Source organism: Eurypyga helias, unplaced genomic scaffold (genome assembly GCF_000690775.1).
Source record: "Eurypyga helias isolate BGI_N326 unplaced genomic scaffold, ASM69077v1 scaffold4478, whole genome shotgun sequence".
Taxonomy (NCBI): domain Eukaryota; kingdom Metazoa; phylum Chordata; class Aves; order Eurypygiformes; family Eurypygidae; genus Eurypyga; species Eurypyga helias.
In genome coordinates this window covers 23299-38420 of record NW_010264829.1, presented here as the reverse complement: position 1 = coordinate 38420, position 15122 = coordinate 23299, and the positions used below count along the sequence as shown (strand labels likewise).

Below are 15122 nucleotides of genomic sequence, written 5' to 3'. Positions count from 1 at the left end.
CCTGCTGAAAAAAGATGCTTTAAACATTGTGCTGAAGACGCCATTCTCAGATAACCAGGTCACAACAGATGTTTCCTAGTACCTTTTAAAAACCTGCATAAACTAAAGTTTGCATCTCCCTTTCAAACAGCCCTAAAACATCTTGGTTTCCCAATGGATAACTTAGGGCTAACGTAGCCTGGCTCCTTTGCTTTCAACCTGGAAGAAGACAGAAAACTGTGCTTGAGCTTTTGTACTCTGAAAAATAAAACTAACCAGAGATTAAATTAGCTTTTCTTGCCACTTTCTGGCAAAAGTATCAGCTTAATTACCGTTTTCCTTCAAACGTGTGTCTGAAGCATGGCACCAATATTTTACTGATTTGTAAATATGCTATTCAAAGTTAGGGAGGTTTAAACAACATCTCCTGGGATTATGAGTGTTACTGGTCTTACTTAACCTGTCTGAGGACTGTCAGAGTTATTTTAGGCCAGAGTAGGAGTAAGTTCTAGCGTAGCTGAAGAGTATGTGAGAGTACAAAGGAATGTTTATCCTGAAATCTCTTCCTGGAGTCAGCTCTTGCCAGTCTCTTCTGGCTTGCTGCATCCTGAGTGCACAAAGCAGAACACGGGACAGAAGAAAGGTTTCTGTTTCCTGGGCTGCGGGTGAAGCGGGAAGCGTGAGAGTTCTTTCCTTCGTTAGATGGACTGGCTGTAGTGGGAAGTTTCATATAGTGAAATCCCTGCGAGTGAGCAGCTTTCACCTGTCTGGCTTGTTATGGGTGCATTAAAAATCAAAGACAGTTTGAGGTGAAGGAGATGGACGTTGGAATGGATCCAGCTAGAAACCAGTCTGGATCATCTGCTTCTCTTTATAGAGAGAAGCTGTGTTTGTCCAAGGAAAGCACCCAAAATCTGACTTTTATGCTGGGAAAGCCTATCTGCTGGCAGTGGCGCGCTGAATGCAGTTCCTGGTCTACTGGAGAGCAGCTTTTGCTCTCTTTGATGTCGGGTGCAGTCAGTGAAGTGTATTAAGCTGACCTGGCTCTCTCCCTCCACTTGCTGAAGTGGCTCTCCACTGGGGAGCTAGCACACTGCCTACAGCTGGTTGCCCCTTGCATGCTGTTCCCAGGGCACCTGGTGCGGGATCTTCCCAGCACTTTTCAGAGCCCACCCTGGGAGGGGCAGAGGCAGCCAGGGAAGTACGCCTTGGTGCCTGGCTGTGCATGGGCTGGCCACCATACACATATGGCAAAACTTCTTTGGGGTAAGGCACTGCAGTCTGACTTTTCACGGTTGGATGTAGAGCTCTTCTCTAGAGGTGTCCTCTCTGCTGAACGTTAACATGTGCTAAAAAACCCTGTGCTGTAGCTGTGTGTAAAAGCTGTTTTGAAAGGCAGATTCTGCTTTGGATTTTTGTTTTGTTTCTACATAACAACAAAAAAACCCCAGGTTATTTGCTGTTTTCTCACTTGAACAAGCATTCATTGATCTCATACTGACTTCAGTATATCTAGAAAATATTTGACTGAGAGAAGAAATGAGATAAAACCACACTCATTTGTTGTGAAGTCTGGTGTAGCATTTTCCAAATAGTTTGGTACACAAAGATTCAGAATTTCTGGATTTCTGCTACTGTTCTGGGAGCCCTACCTGATGTGAGCTGTCAGCTGTATGTGTGGGTTGACTAATGTCAGGCTGCTTCTTTGCACACATCAGAGCACTTGCCAAGGCAAGCCATCCGCTGTCACTCAGATTCTTGTGAAGGAAGAGCCCACTTACAGACTGGTTTCATGTCAAAAGTGTTTGGATGAATGTATCAGATCCTACCTCTGTGTGGGAAGAAAATGACTAGGTGACCTCTTCCATGGTGTGATTCTACAGACCAAGTTTTGTGAATGGCCTCAAATGTAAATGTTCTGATGCTTCCTCTGAAGAGAAGACAACCCCAGGTGTACATAGTTCCCTTTTTGGGTGAAACTGTGAAAACTTTCTTCTTGGTTGGTAATGAAATATTACCATCTGTCTTATAGTTTGGTTGCAGCCAACCCCAGCATGAGTGACTTAAAGTAAGAGCGTGACACCAGACCTCTCCCATACAGCCGGTGCTTTGCTCCCAGGACTTAATTGTTAGGATTTTAGATGAAGGCTTTGAAGTCAGTAGCTCTTAAAAGGTTTCAGTTACGTCCATTCCCTACAGCAGACTGAACTTTTCCTGAGTAAGTCAGCCCTCAATTCTACAGCACTTAGCAGAGGAAGTTTATGACCACATTCTAAATTATTTGTCTGGGTGTCTCCCACTGGGAAGTACTTCTAACAGCAGTGTCAGCACACATTGAAAAACTAAGCCCGATACAAAAACGACGGAGCTTCAGCTTCCTAATAGCTGCATCCTGAGCTAGTGGAGCATACGACACAGGACGTGGTGAGGGCAGGTACCTCTCCAGAGCCTGCACACTGGTTCTGCTTAGGCTCTGCTGTTGCCTCTAGCGCAGCTGGTGGGCTGTGGTTTGTTGAGTGCATTATGGGAACGTGACACCCCCAGACATCACACGCTAAAGCTATTTTAATTTTTACTAGTTTAGTACATATTCAGAAATGAGGAAGCACTCATCTAGCCTTGTTGAGAATTAACTGTGTGCTGACACTGACTTGCTTTTTTGTAGAGGGTGCATTTTTCCTCCTACGGTTTCTCAATCCTGGGAAACTACTGAGAGCGTGAAGGTTTCTGTTTGCAGACCCTCCTGTTATCTGTGAGGGAATTTTTTCAGGCTATGCAATAACTGTGCTAAGGAAGGGAAATGCTCAGGATAGCACTGTACAAGCCAGCTGAGGTTTGACAGGGTATAGGCACCAGCCTGGGTGCTGTGACTAACTTGCTACTTTAAGCCCTCTCGTCTGGCTTGTGATACCACACCAAGCTGTGCTGTGTGTGTTGGGCAGCTGGGAATCAGAGGCCTTTCTCTCCCTCCTGTGTTCTCAAAGCTTAGTTGACATCACATCTGGTTTTTATTATGTACGTTTCAACTTCTCTGGTTTCAGTGTGTTGAAAAATTTCAAATACCTGCTTTAAAAGGTGATGTTTCCAAAGCATTTACTACATAATCAGTGGCTTTGAATTTTCTGTACCCAAGCAACCTTTTGCAGGGAAAACCCCAGGGAAGTTGCCAGCTGTTTGAGACTGCTGAGGTGATCACTGAATGTAACAGCAGCTGTTGCAGTACAAGTGCAGCTTTGGCTGAGTAGAGCTGTCATGCAATGAAAAGGACAAGGAAGAAAGATCAGTACCAGCACACTTCTTGCAAAATAGGAGGGTCATGTAGGGAAGCGTGTGGTGAACATGGAGGACAGTGGGCTGTTATAGAAGATGAGAATTTTGCTGGAGCCCTGTAGATGAGGAAGAGCTCGAATGTTACTCCACCTAGTGAGAGGCTCGCTGAGGGATGCCAAAGACCAAGGCAGAGAGCTTTTGTTGGGAGGGAAATGGCGTAACAGAAACCACATACGCTGTTATCATTCTTGCTCCTGTACGTGTCAAGTAATTGAATTAACATCCTGGCTTTCTTCAGTTGCACTGGTGAAACCACAAATGAAACTTGACAGCATGTCACAGAATTGTTCAGGTTGGAAGGGACCTTGAGATTGTCTAATCCAACGTCTCTGCTCAGGCATAGTCAGATAAGGCTTGTTGCCCAGGGCCATGTCCAGTCAGGTTTTGAATTTCTGCAAGTGGAGACTTGAGACCTCTCTGAAAACCTGTTCCAGTGATTGAACATGCTCAGAGTGACAAGTGTTCTCTTGTGTTCAAATGGAACTTCATGTATTTCAGTTTGTGCCATGCCAGCAAGCACTACACAAGGACTCTGCCTCCCTCTTTTTCACTTTTTCATTCCCTCCTGTCAGATAAACATTGATAAGATCCCCGAGTTGTCTTTTCTCCAGGCTGAAGAGTTCCAGATCTTGCAGCCTTTCCTTGTACGAAAGATGCTGTGGTCCCTTAATTGTCTTTGTCGTCCTGTGCCGGATCAAGCTGTAAAGATAACATAACCTTGGAATAAGCTACTGGGAGTTTTAGGTCAGGTTGGACAGATGTGTAAGATGTTCTCAAGTGTGTCTCAACCCAGGGGGATGAAGTGGTAGTACTCAGAAGATTCCCTTCAGCCTGACGCTTCTGTAATTATTTGATTGCTAACTTGTGCTCATTGCTGCCATTTCATAAAATCATAGAATGGTTTGGGTTGGAAGGGACCTTAAAGACCATCTAGTTCCAACCCCCCTGCCATGGGCAGGGACACCTTCCACTAGACCAGGTTGCTCAAAGCCACATCCAGCCTGGCCTTGAAAAAATTTAAGGCTGGAGCCTGAAATTCACAATGAATTTTGAAGTTTGGCAGGAGCTGCTCTCCTGTTATGTTGTAGGTTAATGATAAATGATCTTTCAAGTGATGTTACATAAATCACTATTTGTTATGTATCTTGAGATTTCTGCCAAAAGGCAGGTTTTTTCTCTTGGAGTAACTGATTGGCCAGTAGTCTTTCTGTGCAAGGGTGTCAGAGTTTGTTCATTTGATTACTCAGGCTTCTTTACCATGTAACTATTTTGGGACACAAGCACAGTGAAATCCAGTGTTATCTGGTATGCTACCCTTATACCTGAGATGTCCTGAGGAATGACAAAGCAAATACCATAACCTAGAAGAATAGGTTATGTGTGGCTTTTGTGGATAAATTTAGATACTTTCCTTTCTTTCCTACCCTTTAAACATATGTTAACTTACACCGAATACCTTAAAGAGTAACTTTTCACTAGAAACCACAAAAGCCACCAGACAGTAACAGAACTGCACACTTCAGCATAGGACAGTGGTGATGTTATCTCAGGTGCCTACTACAACAGTTCATTGAGGTGTGGGTGCTTTGTACTGTACAGTGGCATTGGTAACTATTCCTTTGACAGTAGCAGCTACTCTCTCTGTTGTGCTGTGTCTGTTTCTGCAGGTAGCACTTCAACCAGGGCTACTCTGTCAGCCTAACACTGAGACTTGCAGGTGAGGTGGTAGTGAAGGGGATGCTATAAACCTCCCTCCCCACAGGCCCATCCTGTCCCATATGGGAACATGTTTCTACAAGGAGTGCTATAGGGTGATTTCCATTGCCTGTTGAGTTTGCTGTTGCACGTGGAGACAGACAAGACCTGAATGCTGTAGCAGCTCTTTCTTGTGCTGCTTGTTAAATTTCATAAAGCATGGCCATTGAGGAGCATTGGATGCAGAAAGTAATCCTGCTAGGGAGAGGCATTGCATGGCTAAGTGCTTTATGGGAAAATGTTGCCACTCCCTTGAAGGATAAATCCTGGAACTAAAGCAGCCAAGAAGAGTTCTGCAGGTTAATTTGACATCCCTGGTCATCTTCTTAGAGAAGGATCATGAAGCTCTGTCTAGATCAATGCTGCTACGAAACTACTTTCTTAATCTTTGGCCTTACAGAAGATGGTGCTTTGGGACTTGTCATGTTGCTAGAGATCTAATACTGTACCTCCGAGGCCCCAGCTTGTGAGCAGACCCCAGTTTGTGCAGCAGGGGGTTACTGCGATGTTCTTCTAGCCCTGCTGGAATATCTATACTTGTCTGAAATGAGATCCTAGATGAGATCCTAGCATTGTATTTTCCTCATCAGCTGATGACTTCAAGCCCTTGTGCCATGGTCCCACATCCTCACAGTGTTCCTGAAGATTTGCCAGTCCCATGCAATTGCCGTTCTCTGCCAGATCCATTTTGGCCCTTAGGAAGTTATAGAAACTGCAGGTTGGATGTGGATGCCTGTGCCAAGTTTGTGATCTCTGCTTGCATGTTCAGGGTCTGTTTGGATATCAGACAGTAAAGGAAGCAAGCTGGAAGTAGGAAGGGGCAGGAATCAACATACAGATCTAAAGGGACAGAGAAATGTAAAGCTGGGAGCCATTTGGTGTTTACTGCTGACGCTCAGTGCTCTGTGGGTGAATGTGTTCTGAGTAGTCCTTTCTCAGAGAATTATATCCAACATTTATTTCTTCAAGCTTATTGGAGTGGCCTTGAAGACATGAGGTAGCATGATTATCTGCTGTACTACAGTCCTCTTGCCCTGCCTTGCTCCTTTTTTTCTCTCTGCTTTGAAAAGGCAAAATTAACTGAATTCTTAAAACTGTATTTTTCTATGTTATGTTGTGTTGAACATAAGCTTCTTTGACCCTGCTCTTTGAAGAGGAACGGGTGAGGTATTAGTCAGCCCTCTGGGGCAATGAGAATCCGCTTCATTATATGGGAGCTCTGCAGCCTGGCTGGTTCTCACTGCCTGACAAGGAGAGGAAACTGTGACGCTCTTGCACAGGAGTTAAGGTTGAGAGAACATACTGGTAGTATGCCCTTCCTTGCAGATGCTGGTGTGGTTATAAATGACTGATGCTGGAAACCGAGACTTCAGAGGGCTGGTAAAAGCAATAAGAGAAACCTCAACTAAGCCCCCAAGTGATACCGAGAGAAATGCATGAATGTCCTTATCCATCTGTAGCAAATGGGATTGAGCATTTGAAATAGTCTTCCCAGATGCAGGGTGGATGCAGTGTTTGTCATCAAGGTGCTTCGTAAAGTCCCAGTTTATGCACATGAAAAGCAATACTTCACAGCTCGTCTTTCATGACAGTATGTTACTCAGGCAGTGCTAGCGTAGGGGCGTACTAGCTTTCTAGACAGGGACAAGGAAATGATAACCCAGAAATAGTAAAGCACAGAAACCGGTGTGGTTAGGGAGTGTTGGCCTGTAGTAGCCTTCATGCACATTGCAAATACTAATCCTAATTTCTCTGTATCTTATATTTCTGATACTTTCCCCACAGGTTGCTTTAAGGTAGTGATAAAGCTTAATTCCAAGTATCTGCCAATGTGAACTGCAAGGCTTTAAACCTGCTTAGAAGAAGAGCCCATCACTGATGGCTTCTTCCAAGTCTGGAACAGCTGAAGTAATTTCTGCAAAGTCTTGGCAGAGGTGTGTGGGCAAACCAAAGATGCTTGACAGAGCAGGTCTAAAGAGGTGTGTGGGGCAGACTTCAGGTTGTTTCAAAGACCTTTGTTGAGCACTTGGACAGTTGGTGCTTCTAGGGTTGCATTTTGTAGGATTTTCATGGCTGTTCGTTATTACCACGGAAAACTTATGATGCATTTTTCAAGTGTGACTTGAAAATAACAGTGGATTTTGAGTTTCCCAGGGGGAATTTTCATCAGTGGCCTAAGATGTACTGAAGTACAGTAGATCTCCTGGTGGGATGTTTCCAAAGCAGCTACCCAGCTATCTGAGGTGGAATTCTTATGGACTTTTATGGGCTTTTATGCAGGCAGTCTTTTCTGTCATGCAAGTGTTACACGTTGTGCTTAAATTGAAGCAAGGACATGCTGCAAGAGGAGAGGTAGTTAATCCAGCAAGTTGGATGTTCGTGTTTCTTACTTGTGGTTGCTCATGAAGGCTTGAATTAGTGATGTATTGTGATGTTTGGCACTCTCAAAAATCATGAGCCATGCATATGCTTTTTCAGTATGTGTTATCTCCTCCTGGCACAGGTGGTTCAAGTGAGCTATTCCAGCCCCTCTTTCTTGAGATTTTGGTCCTGTACACAGTGTCTGTTGTCTGGGTGGCCATAACCCTGCATCTTCCTCAGAAGCTCTTTCCTGTCTGTCCAGTTCCTGTGCACCCCAGCTAGGTCTTTAGGTTTATACACTTAATCATGTCACAAATTGACCGCTGGGCCAGTGAGACCCTCAGGTTAATTAAGAGCTCCAAGATTTATATGGAGTTGTCTTGCAGTTTCTGGACTGTAATAGCCAGGCCTGCTTTTAGCTTGAGGCAGGCATACTGTGGTATGTGTTTGCTTGAAATTTAGTGAAAGAACTACAAGCTACATGCACTTTGCATCTGTAGTATGCTCTAGAGGTGATCAGATAAACCGTTATCTCTGTGTTATAAGGGGGACTCTGCATTTCGCCCTGTCTTTGCAGTAGGTATGAGTGAAATGTATAAATGCTCCTCCTCATCCTGAAGTTCAAGGACTGTCAGCTTGGCTTACACCCCCGCTGTCAACTGTTGAAGCAGAAATCCTGGTCCTGTGTCTCGCTGACGCAGCCAAACACATGCTCTTTTCCACTGGTTCTGCTGCGTGGGCCATAGCCTCTGGTGAAAACAAAGACAAGAAGGGGAAAGAGGAAGGGGAAAGAGGGCTGTGATGGGTGCAGTTATATTTTAAACTGCTATAGCTCTTTCTGTTGTGAACATCTGCACCCAGACAAATGTGCAGACTTACCTTTTTTTTTTTCCCCCCAGCCCAACAGACCTACTAAACCAGGATAACACTCTGGAGTGAGATGTGTGTTTGAGCTGAAACAAAGACTTTACTGGACACGTAACAGTGCGGCACTGTAGGGGCAGTGTTGGCTGGCACTCAGGTGCTTTATTTGGCAATGGAAGAAGACATTTCTTCTCCAGGACTGTCCAATGTCATATGATGAGGTTTCCTAAGACCAGAATTTAGTACAAGCTCAGAACAATATTCTGAGGGGTCTGTATTTGGGGAACATCTGTTACAGGGGTTGGAGGGAAACCTGTACTGGATTCAGACTGCGTGCTTTCCCTGAGGTCTTACACGTTGCTGCTCTAAGAGTCACAGTTATCTTAGGTGCATCCCGTTCTTTAAGGTCTTGCTCTCAGCTCAGGGCTGCTAGTGAATGAACAAGATCTCTGACTTTGAAAGAGTTTTGCAGGAGGTCACAAATTGCAGTTTCCTCTTTAATCTGCAGCGGGATTACTGAGTGTTGTCTCGTCATCCTGGGGAAATCGCTAAGTTTCTGTGAAACTTCCCTGTACTTAGATCTTTGTGGATGGTGTAGTCATGCAACCTGCAGCATTATCGGCCAAGAGTGTACCTTCCTGAGCTACCGAGGAAGGAGGGGGCTGCAGGCCTGTGATCCCAAGCTGAACTGTAAGAGCTCATCCACCAGTCATCTGCAGTCAAGGCAGAGGATGCTGAGGAGCATTGCTGGGGCAGATGATGTGTGGTAGGCAGCTTCCCAGCTGTTACCTGTGTGACGCTGTATCCATGACAAGTATTCCAGCGGCGTGTTAATCCAGTTCCTGTTTCTATCCATCGCTAATGCAGGAAGGACTTTCCATCTGGAATTCCTACCTGTGCTTCTGCTCATCAGGAAGTGTGAGGTGCGGTGGTTATATGCATCAGCCTGATCACAGTTGCTTCACAGCTGACTTTGCCTCCTCAGTCCCATTTTTCATCTGACATTAATAATGAGCACCAGGAATAATGAAAAACTGAGCCCAGCCCAAGCAGCAAACTAGGAGTTACTGGTGACATTTATCCCTAAACTGGAATATTCCCACAGAGAGTACCTTTGATCCTGTGGGTTGCCTTCCTGTTCTCTGCCAATTCCCCAATCGCTTGAGGTTTTTATTTTATCACTCTTTTCTAGTGTCTAGTATTTTAAAATATAATTTTCTTTTTGCTTTCTCTTCTGTGTCCTCTCCACTCATGTGACTTTTCAGACTTTCCTTTCTTAATCTTGCTGTTCTCAGAACTATGTGCTGTGTTTCCTGTTCCTGCAACCCAAGTAGGGTATTTATTTGCTACTTTCTCATTCCTACCTTCCAGTATTTACAGGAGTGACATGGAGTTACACTTGGCATTGTAAACAAATTTTGTTGACTCGACTTTCTCCAAATCCTTTTAATTTCAAAGATGAAATAAAAAAAAAAATAACTGGGAAGCTGCATTTGGGAACACTGAACCAAGAAGAGTGAACAGATGCATCTGCTTGGGTTTAATTTTCACGTAGATCATGAAAGCCTCTTGCACTCTACTGAAAAGACATTTTTCTCCTTTCAGTTACATGTCTGTAGTTCTAAAATATACAAAGGAAATGTGTTGTTTGAAGTTTGGATGAGATGTGCTTATAGAGGAACTGTCGAGTAATGTATTTTTTTGAGTGTTAAGGATATGTATTGTTTTAGTAGGATACAAAGGCAAACACAACTTAACCTTTTGGTTTCTCACAATTTGCTGAAGCACTGGTCCTGTCAACAGGTCTCTTAATAACCCAGTTGTATTGTTCGTAAGGGTAAAACTTCCCCAAGACATGCACACTGGTTTGTGTGTTCACACTGGCTCAAGCAAAACTCGGCATAGTAAAATACAGCTGGTTTCCTTGATGGAGGATGAGAACTAGTTTATTGTAACTTCCAACTCTACAGGACAAATCAAATGTGACCAGTTTCTTTGTAGAACTAAAAGTCTGGGTTTAGGTGCTATGCTTGCAGGTGGACTGCCTGGGGTTAGGGGTTTGGAGGGAAGGGGAAGATGTGTGATACTTTATTTGTTCTGTATAGGCAGTTTTACGAAGTCTTAGATTTTCCTGTGTTTTGTCTGCACACCTAACGCTTTTCTGCACCCTGCTCTCCACTCTGTTGGAAGAGGAAATGTTACTAGAGTGTAACCTAGCTTTGAGAGGTTATCCCAGGGTGTTTCACTGCTGAGTTGTATCTCCCTGGTAAAGCAGGGGCTCTGAGGTTTGCATGGTGAAAGATAACTTTCCCTGACTCCTTTGTCAGTACTCTGCCTGCTTCTGGCAAATGCAGCTGGAGATGCTCTGGGAGACTTAATGTCTTTGTTAGCACTTGGAAGAGGAGCTTGGCCAGTTGCAAGCTTCAAGTGATAGCAGGAGCTCTCTTTGAGGGGCTTCCCTCTTGCTCTGGGCGTGCTGCGGTGCAAGTCTGAGCCCTTGTGAAAGCAAGTTGTCTCAGCTGGTTGATGGATGGAGTGGGAAGTGTTCACAGATGCCGGAGAGGAGGTTTTCCACACATGCAGAACCTATAAGGACAAGCTGTTGCCCAGTCGTGCCATTTGCATTAATATCTGGGTAACAGAGTGGTCTGGACAAGCTGCTGACTCCTTCCGAGCGTTCACGTGGCCTGTGGTGTAAGGGCCGACTTCCGAGAAACCACAGCTGTCGGCTCCTTGCCGATAGCCTGCCAGCTTAGCCAGGAGGAAATGGATGACAGAGCGAGCTGCGTGTGCTGTACAGCAACAGGTCAAAATAGCTGGCTGCTTTGTATTAGTTTCCAAAGCTGCTAAATGGCTCATGGAGCACATGGCCATGCCTACATTTTCCCTGAGCTTTTCCTTTTCCTGGGGGTGTGTTTCTGCAGGGCAGTTGTGCTGGGGACCCCTGCAGGGCAGGCAAGAAGGGGCTGGCAGGGTGCTGCTGTCTGTAGCACAGCTTCCTGGAGGGAGGCATGTTCTTCAAGGGGAAGTGTGGTTGAGTTTCTTGGACCACATCTCCTCCCCTTGCTGCTATTCTCACAAGTATTTCTCAGACTGTTGAGCGTGGCCTGAGGTAGCCTTTGTTTAAAGGGGAACAGAAAGGCCCTCCAGTCAAGGCAGAGCCGTTCCTAAAGACGAGCTGTTGACCTACAGCAGCTGCTCATGGAGAAGCTCAATTCAGGTATTCACCTAACTTTCTAATGAGTCTATTCATCTCCTCAGTGATGCCCTCTCTAGCCTGGGTATCGTTAAAAGGATGCAATTGCTGAATCCGTATATGCAAATGTGTTGTCATTACTCAAGTATCTTAGTGAGTAGGAAGCCTGGTCTAACACCACGTCCCTTTAGAATGTGGGTATTATCGAATGTAGTGGAGTGGTTTCCTCTTCCAATGCTTGCGTGTTCGTTCACAAGTCAGTAGTGGGTGGCTGGAACTTACAAGATGACCACAGTGTCGCTTCACTGCTTATGTGGGAAGTTGGTAACTTGCAATTTCAGAATTTTCTGAATGAAAAAACAGATGAATAATTCATACCTGAAACTCTGAGTGCCTGTTTTGTCAGCTGTTAATCCAATTACTGATTAACATTGCTTGCTTCTTCCTGTATTACCTAACAGCTCTGTTCTTACATATGACCCCTGGGCAGGCAACTCTATTACAAGAATACGGAAGTACACGACAGGATCAGGCAATGCCAGAACTTCTTAAAAGCTCGTTATTATCTGTTAATTTCTTTCTAGTATCAAGTAACATCAGTAAAGCAGAGAGACCAGGGGGCTTATTCTCTCCTTGCTCCTCTCTTATCCTTGCTTACTGTAGATGTAGCTGATCACAGCTTTAGGTTTCATTTACCTCTGAAATGGACCATATATTGGGCAAGTGAGGTACAAATTTCCAAACTAATGGTTCCATATTGGGGTGGGGATGATGCCCTTAGTATTGGGATGCTGGCAAATGTCAGCTTGTGCATATGTTGCAGGAAGGTTAATGCTTTGCTGTAATTTGATCATCGTTGGCGCTCTCTTATCTGCGGTAAGCTTAGTCTTTCTGGTTTAGTTATATTGGCAATAACCAGCAGAGATTACAGAGACACTCTTCTAGTATGAGTTGCCCCTTCTTTGCAGCCAGTTATATCAATTCAGTTTGTTTGTATCAATATCCACGCTGTTACTGGGAAGCAGGGATGAGAATGTTTTGGACACACAGATTGTGGGGTACATGTGTTTACTTCTACTCTTGGGTCTGTTTGGGGAGAGTACTGTTATTTTTCAATGCAAACAGTACTGATACATTTCAACTTCACTTTTGTATAGATAGAGGAGGTTACAGTTCTTGCTGGAGGAGCAGGATCCCTTCAGACTACAGCCTCATGTTGTGTTTTGTTCACACAATAATGAACATGGGAGTTGGGGTGAGCAACATAAGCAGAATCCAGAAAACTAAAGATACTTTTGAAGTGAAAGAAATGTTGACTATCTTCATTTGCTTTGGGGAGAGGAAGACTGAAGGCTGCTGCCCATCCTACAATGTACTCAAGAGCACAGCTGGAGTCAGATGGGTGCAGTTGCTGATCATTCTTATATTAGACACTGACATACTAACTTTCCTATCTAACATGAGAAGGGTTCGTCCATCTCAGCAAAGAGTGGCGTTGTTTGTTTTGTAAGCATGTTCAGTGCTACTCCAGCACTTTGTGCCTTTGTGAATGTTCCCCAGCAGTCCTCTTAAGGGAAATAAAGAGGAAGCTCTATAGTTTCCCTTTCTTCAACTACATCCCCTTTTCTGAGCATTACTTTGAGAAGAATAGCAAGTTCCACCCCACCCACCTCCCTGGCAGTTTCTCAGGTTGGATGTGTGTGATATACATTTTCAGTACTGTTACATCACTCCCCTGTGCTCTGTATGCTTTATTTTAGACTCAGGCTGTGACTCTGTGACTGATACAGAAACAGAAGACGAGAAGAACCCAGTTTACTCCCACAGACTTGCCATGAGTGAAGAACATGGATCATCCAAGAGGACTGGGGACCATCCAGTGGTGCAGCCTGACCGCATACGGTGTGGGGTACTGTATATCCACATTTTAGGCTACGTTCTTACTGTGGGATGGTGCAGCCCATCATACTGCCCTGTAGTGGAGAGCTTTACAGACCTGGGAATTAGTCGTGAATTCCTTTTCTGTCACCTTCCCTCTCAGGCCCCTGTCCTCAGTGTCTCTGTTTCATAAGTACAGTTCCTAGGCCCAGAAATATCTTGGTAACATGCAGTGCCCAGTGTTGCCTAGGCTGCAGTGTCACTTACTGACAGTTTCATTAACGTGAGCTGCTTGTGTGCTGTGAGGTCAGTTCACACTCTTGACTTCCCATTTTCCATTCTGGTGAGATTTAGGGGTGGCAAGTGAAGTAAGGTGATTGTAATGAACCAATTAACTCCAGAGCCTGGGTGCAGTCTAATATCACAGTTCTGGTGCATTTCCTGCAAGTGACTCCGAAGAGCTTGGGTCATGGCTTCCTGTCTGAAAACCAGCATTTCTTAGTATAGCATCCCCCCAGATGGACTTAAGTTTATTGCTTTGTTTCTGTTTATAATGGGGCTGTGCTGCTTGAGGGAAGAGACTGATAGAGTTGAAACTAAATAATTTTCTAAATGTAGCTTTAATTGGTCTATTAATCTATCTGATAAATCTGGAGTTTTATCAGCTTAAAGCATGTATCTGTACTGGTGCAATCTGTTAACAGAAGCCACCTGTGCAGTTACTTCCAGTTACTGTGCAGACTGGAAGATACTCCTGAAAACCATTCAGGACCGTGAAAGGGACAGAGGATAATTTATGTGTTAGTTGCAATGACAACAAAATCCCTAGAAAAGGGACTTAAAGTAATTGTTCATATGTCATGAACCTGCATGTTGTAATGCCTTTTCTTGTAGGTGCAGACAACAGTTTATATTATCATGAAGTGTAAACTTGATGGCGAAGTGAAAACTGAAGTTGAATTCTCTCCAGAGAATGCATCGTCCGTGCGTGTGATGGCTGAGATGGAGAATGAGTACACAATCTCTGTGGAGGCTCCAAGTAAGCTGGGCTGAAATTTCCTCCCCCTCCTCTCCCCATTGCTTCCTTTCTATCTCAACCTACCTGTCCTGAGAAGTGCCAGAGGGTTAAGGGTAGAGGTTGCAACGCAGGAAAACTCGAGGGCAGGAAAACTTAACCGTGCATTCTCATTTGTGACACTTTTGTGGCAAGGAACCGAGATAGACTGCTGCTTGGGGGCTTTTTTTTCCCCTCAGCAGCAGCAGGGTTGCAGTGTGGAAACACCTTACTGGGAGTTCTGAGAGCAGATTGCAGCTTGTAAAGCACTTTGAACTTAACTGCATGTTATAACTACCAGCCACATTAGCATTGGCAGGGCACCAAGAGAAGGTAAGTGCCAGTAAATAATTGCATGACTATAAAAGCATATGCTTCATGTGTCATGATCTCTCTGTGATCAGAACTGAAACTATTTATCCTGGCTTGCTTTTTAATTTAGATATGTTCTGTCAGTCTAGATATTTACACTTACAAAACTGTAGGTTGACTAAACTTTAGGTTCACCGAACTTCACAGGCACAATTTCAGAACCTGATGGATTGATAGTCATTTTGCATCATGATTTTATTTAATCTACTTTGGTCTGTCCTTTTGAAAAATCATTGTGCCAGCTCTTGAGAATAGAGACTAACAGTCATTCTAGCAACTCCCTTAATGTCAGTGAGGTGGATTGATTTAAAGAAGGTGACCTCACCCACATAA

General features: G+C 44.4%; 1 protein-coding gene across 1 annotated transcript in view; it reads left to right on the top strand.

The window, feature by feature from the left end:
• PIK3AP1 (phosphoinositide-3-kinase adaptor protein 1) overlaps positions 1-15122 on the top strand; it is a 35969-nt gene that overhangs the window by 1318 nt on the left and 19529 nt on the right. Inside the window, exons 3-4 of the mRNA XM_010156497.1 lie at positions 13246-13394; positions 14258-14402. Of these exons, the coding sequence (XP_010154799.1) occupies positions 13320-13394; positions 14258-14402 (220 nt within the window). The 5' untranslated portion in view covers positions 13246-13319. The remainder of the gene's footprint in view (positions 1-13245; positions 13395-14257; positions 14403-15122) is intronic.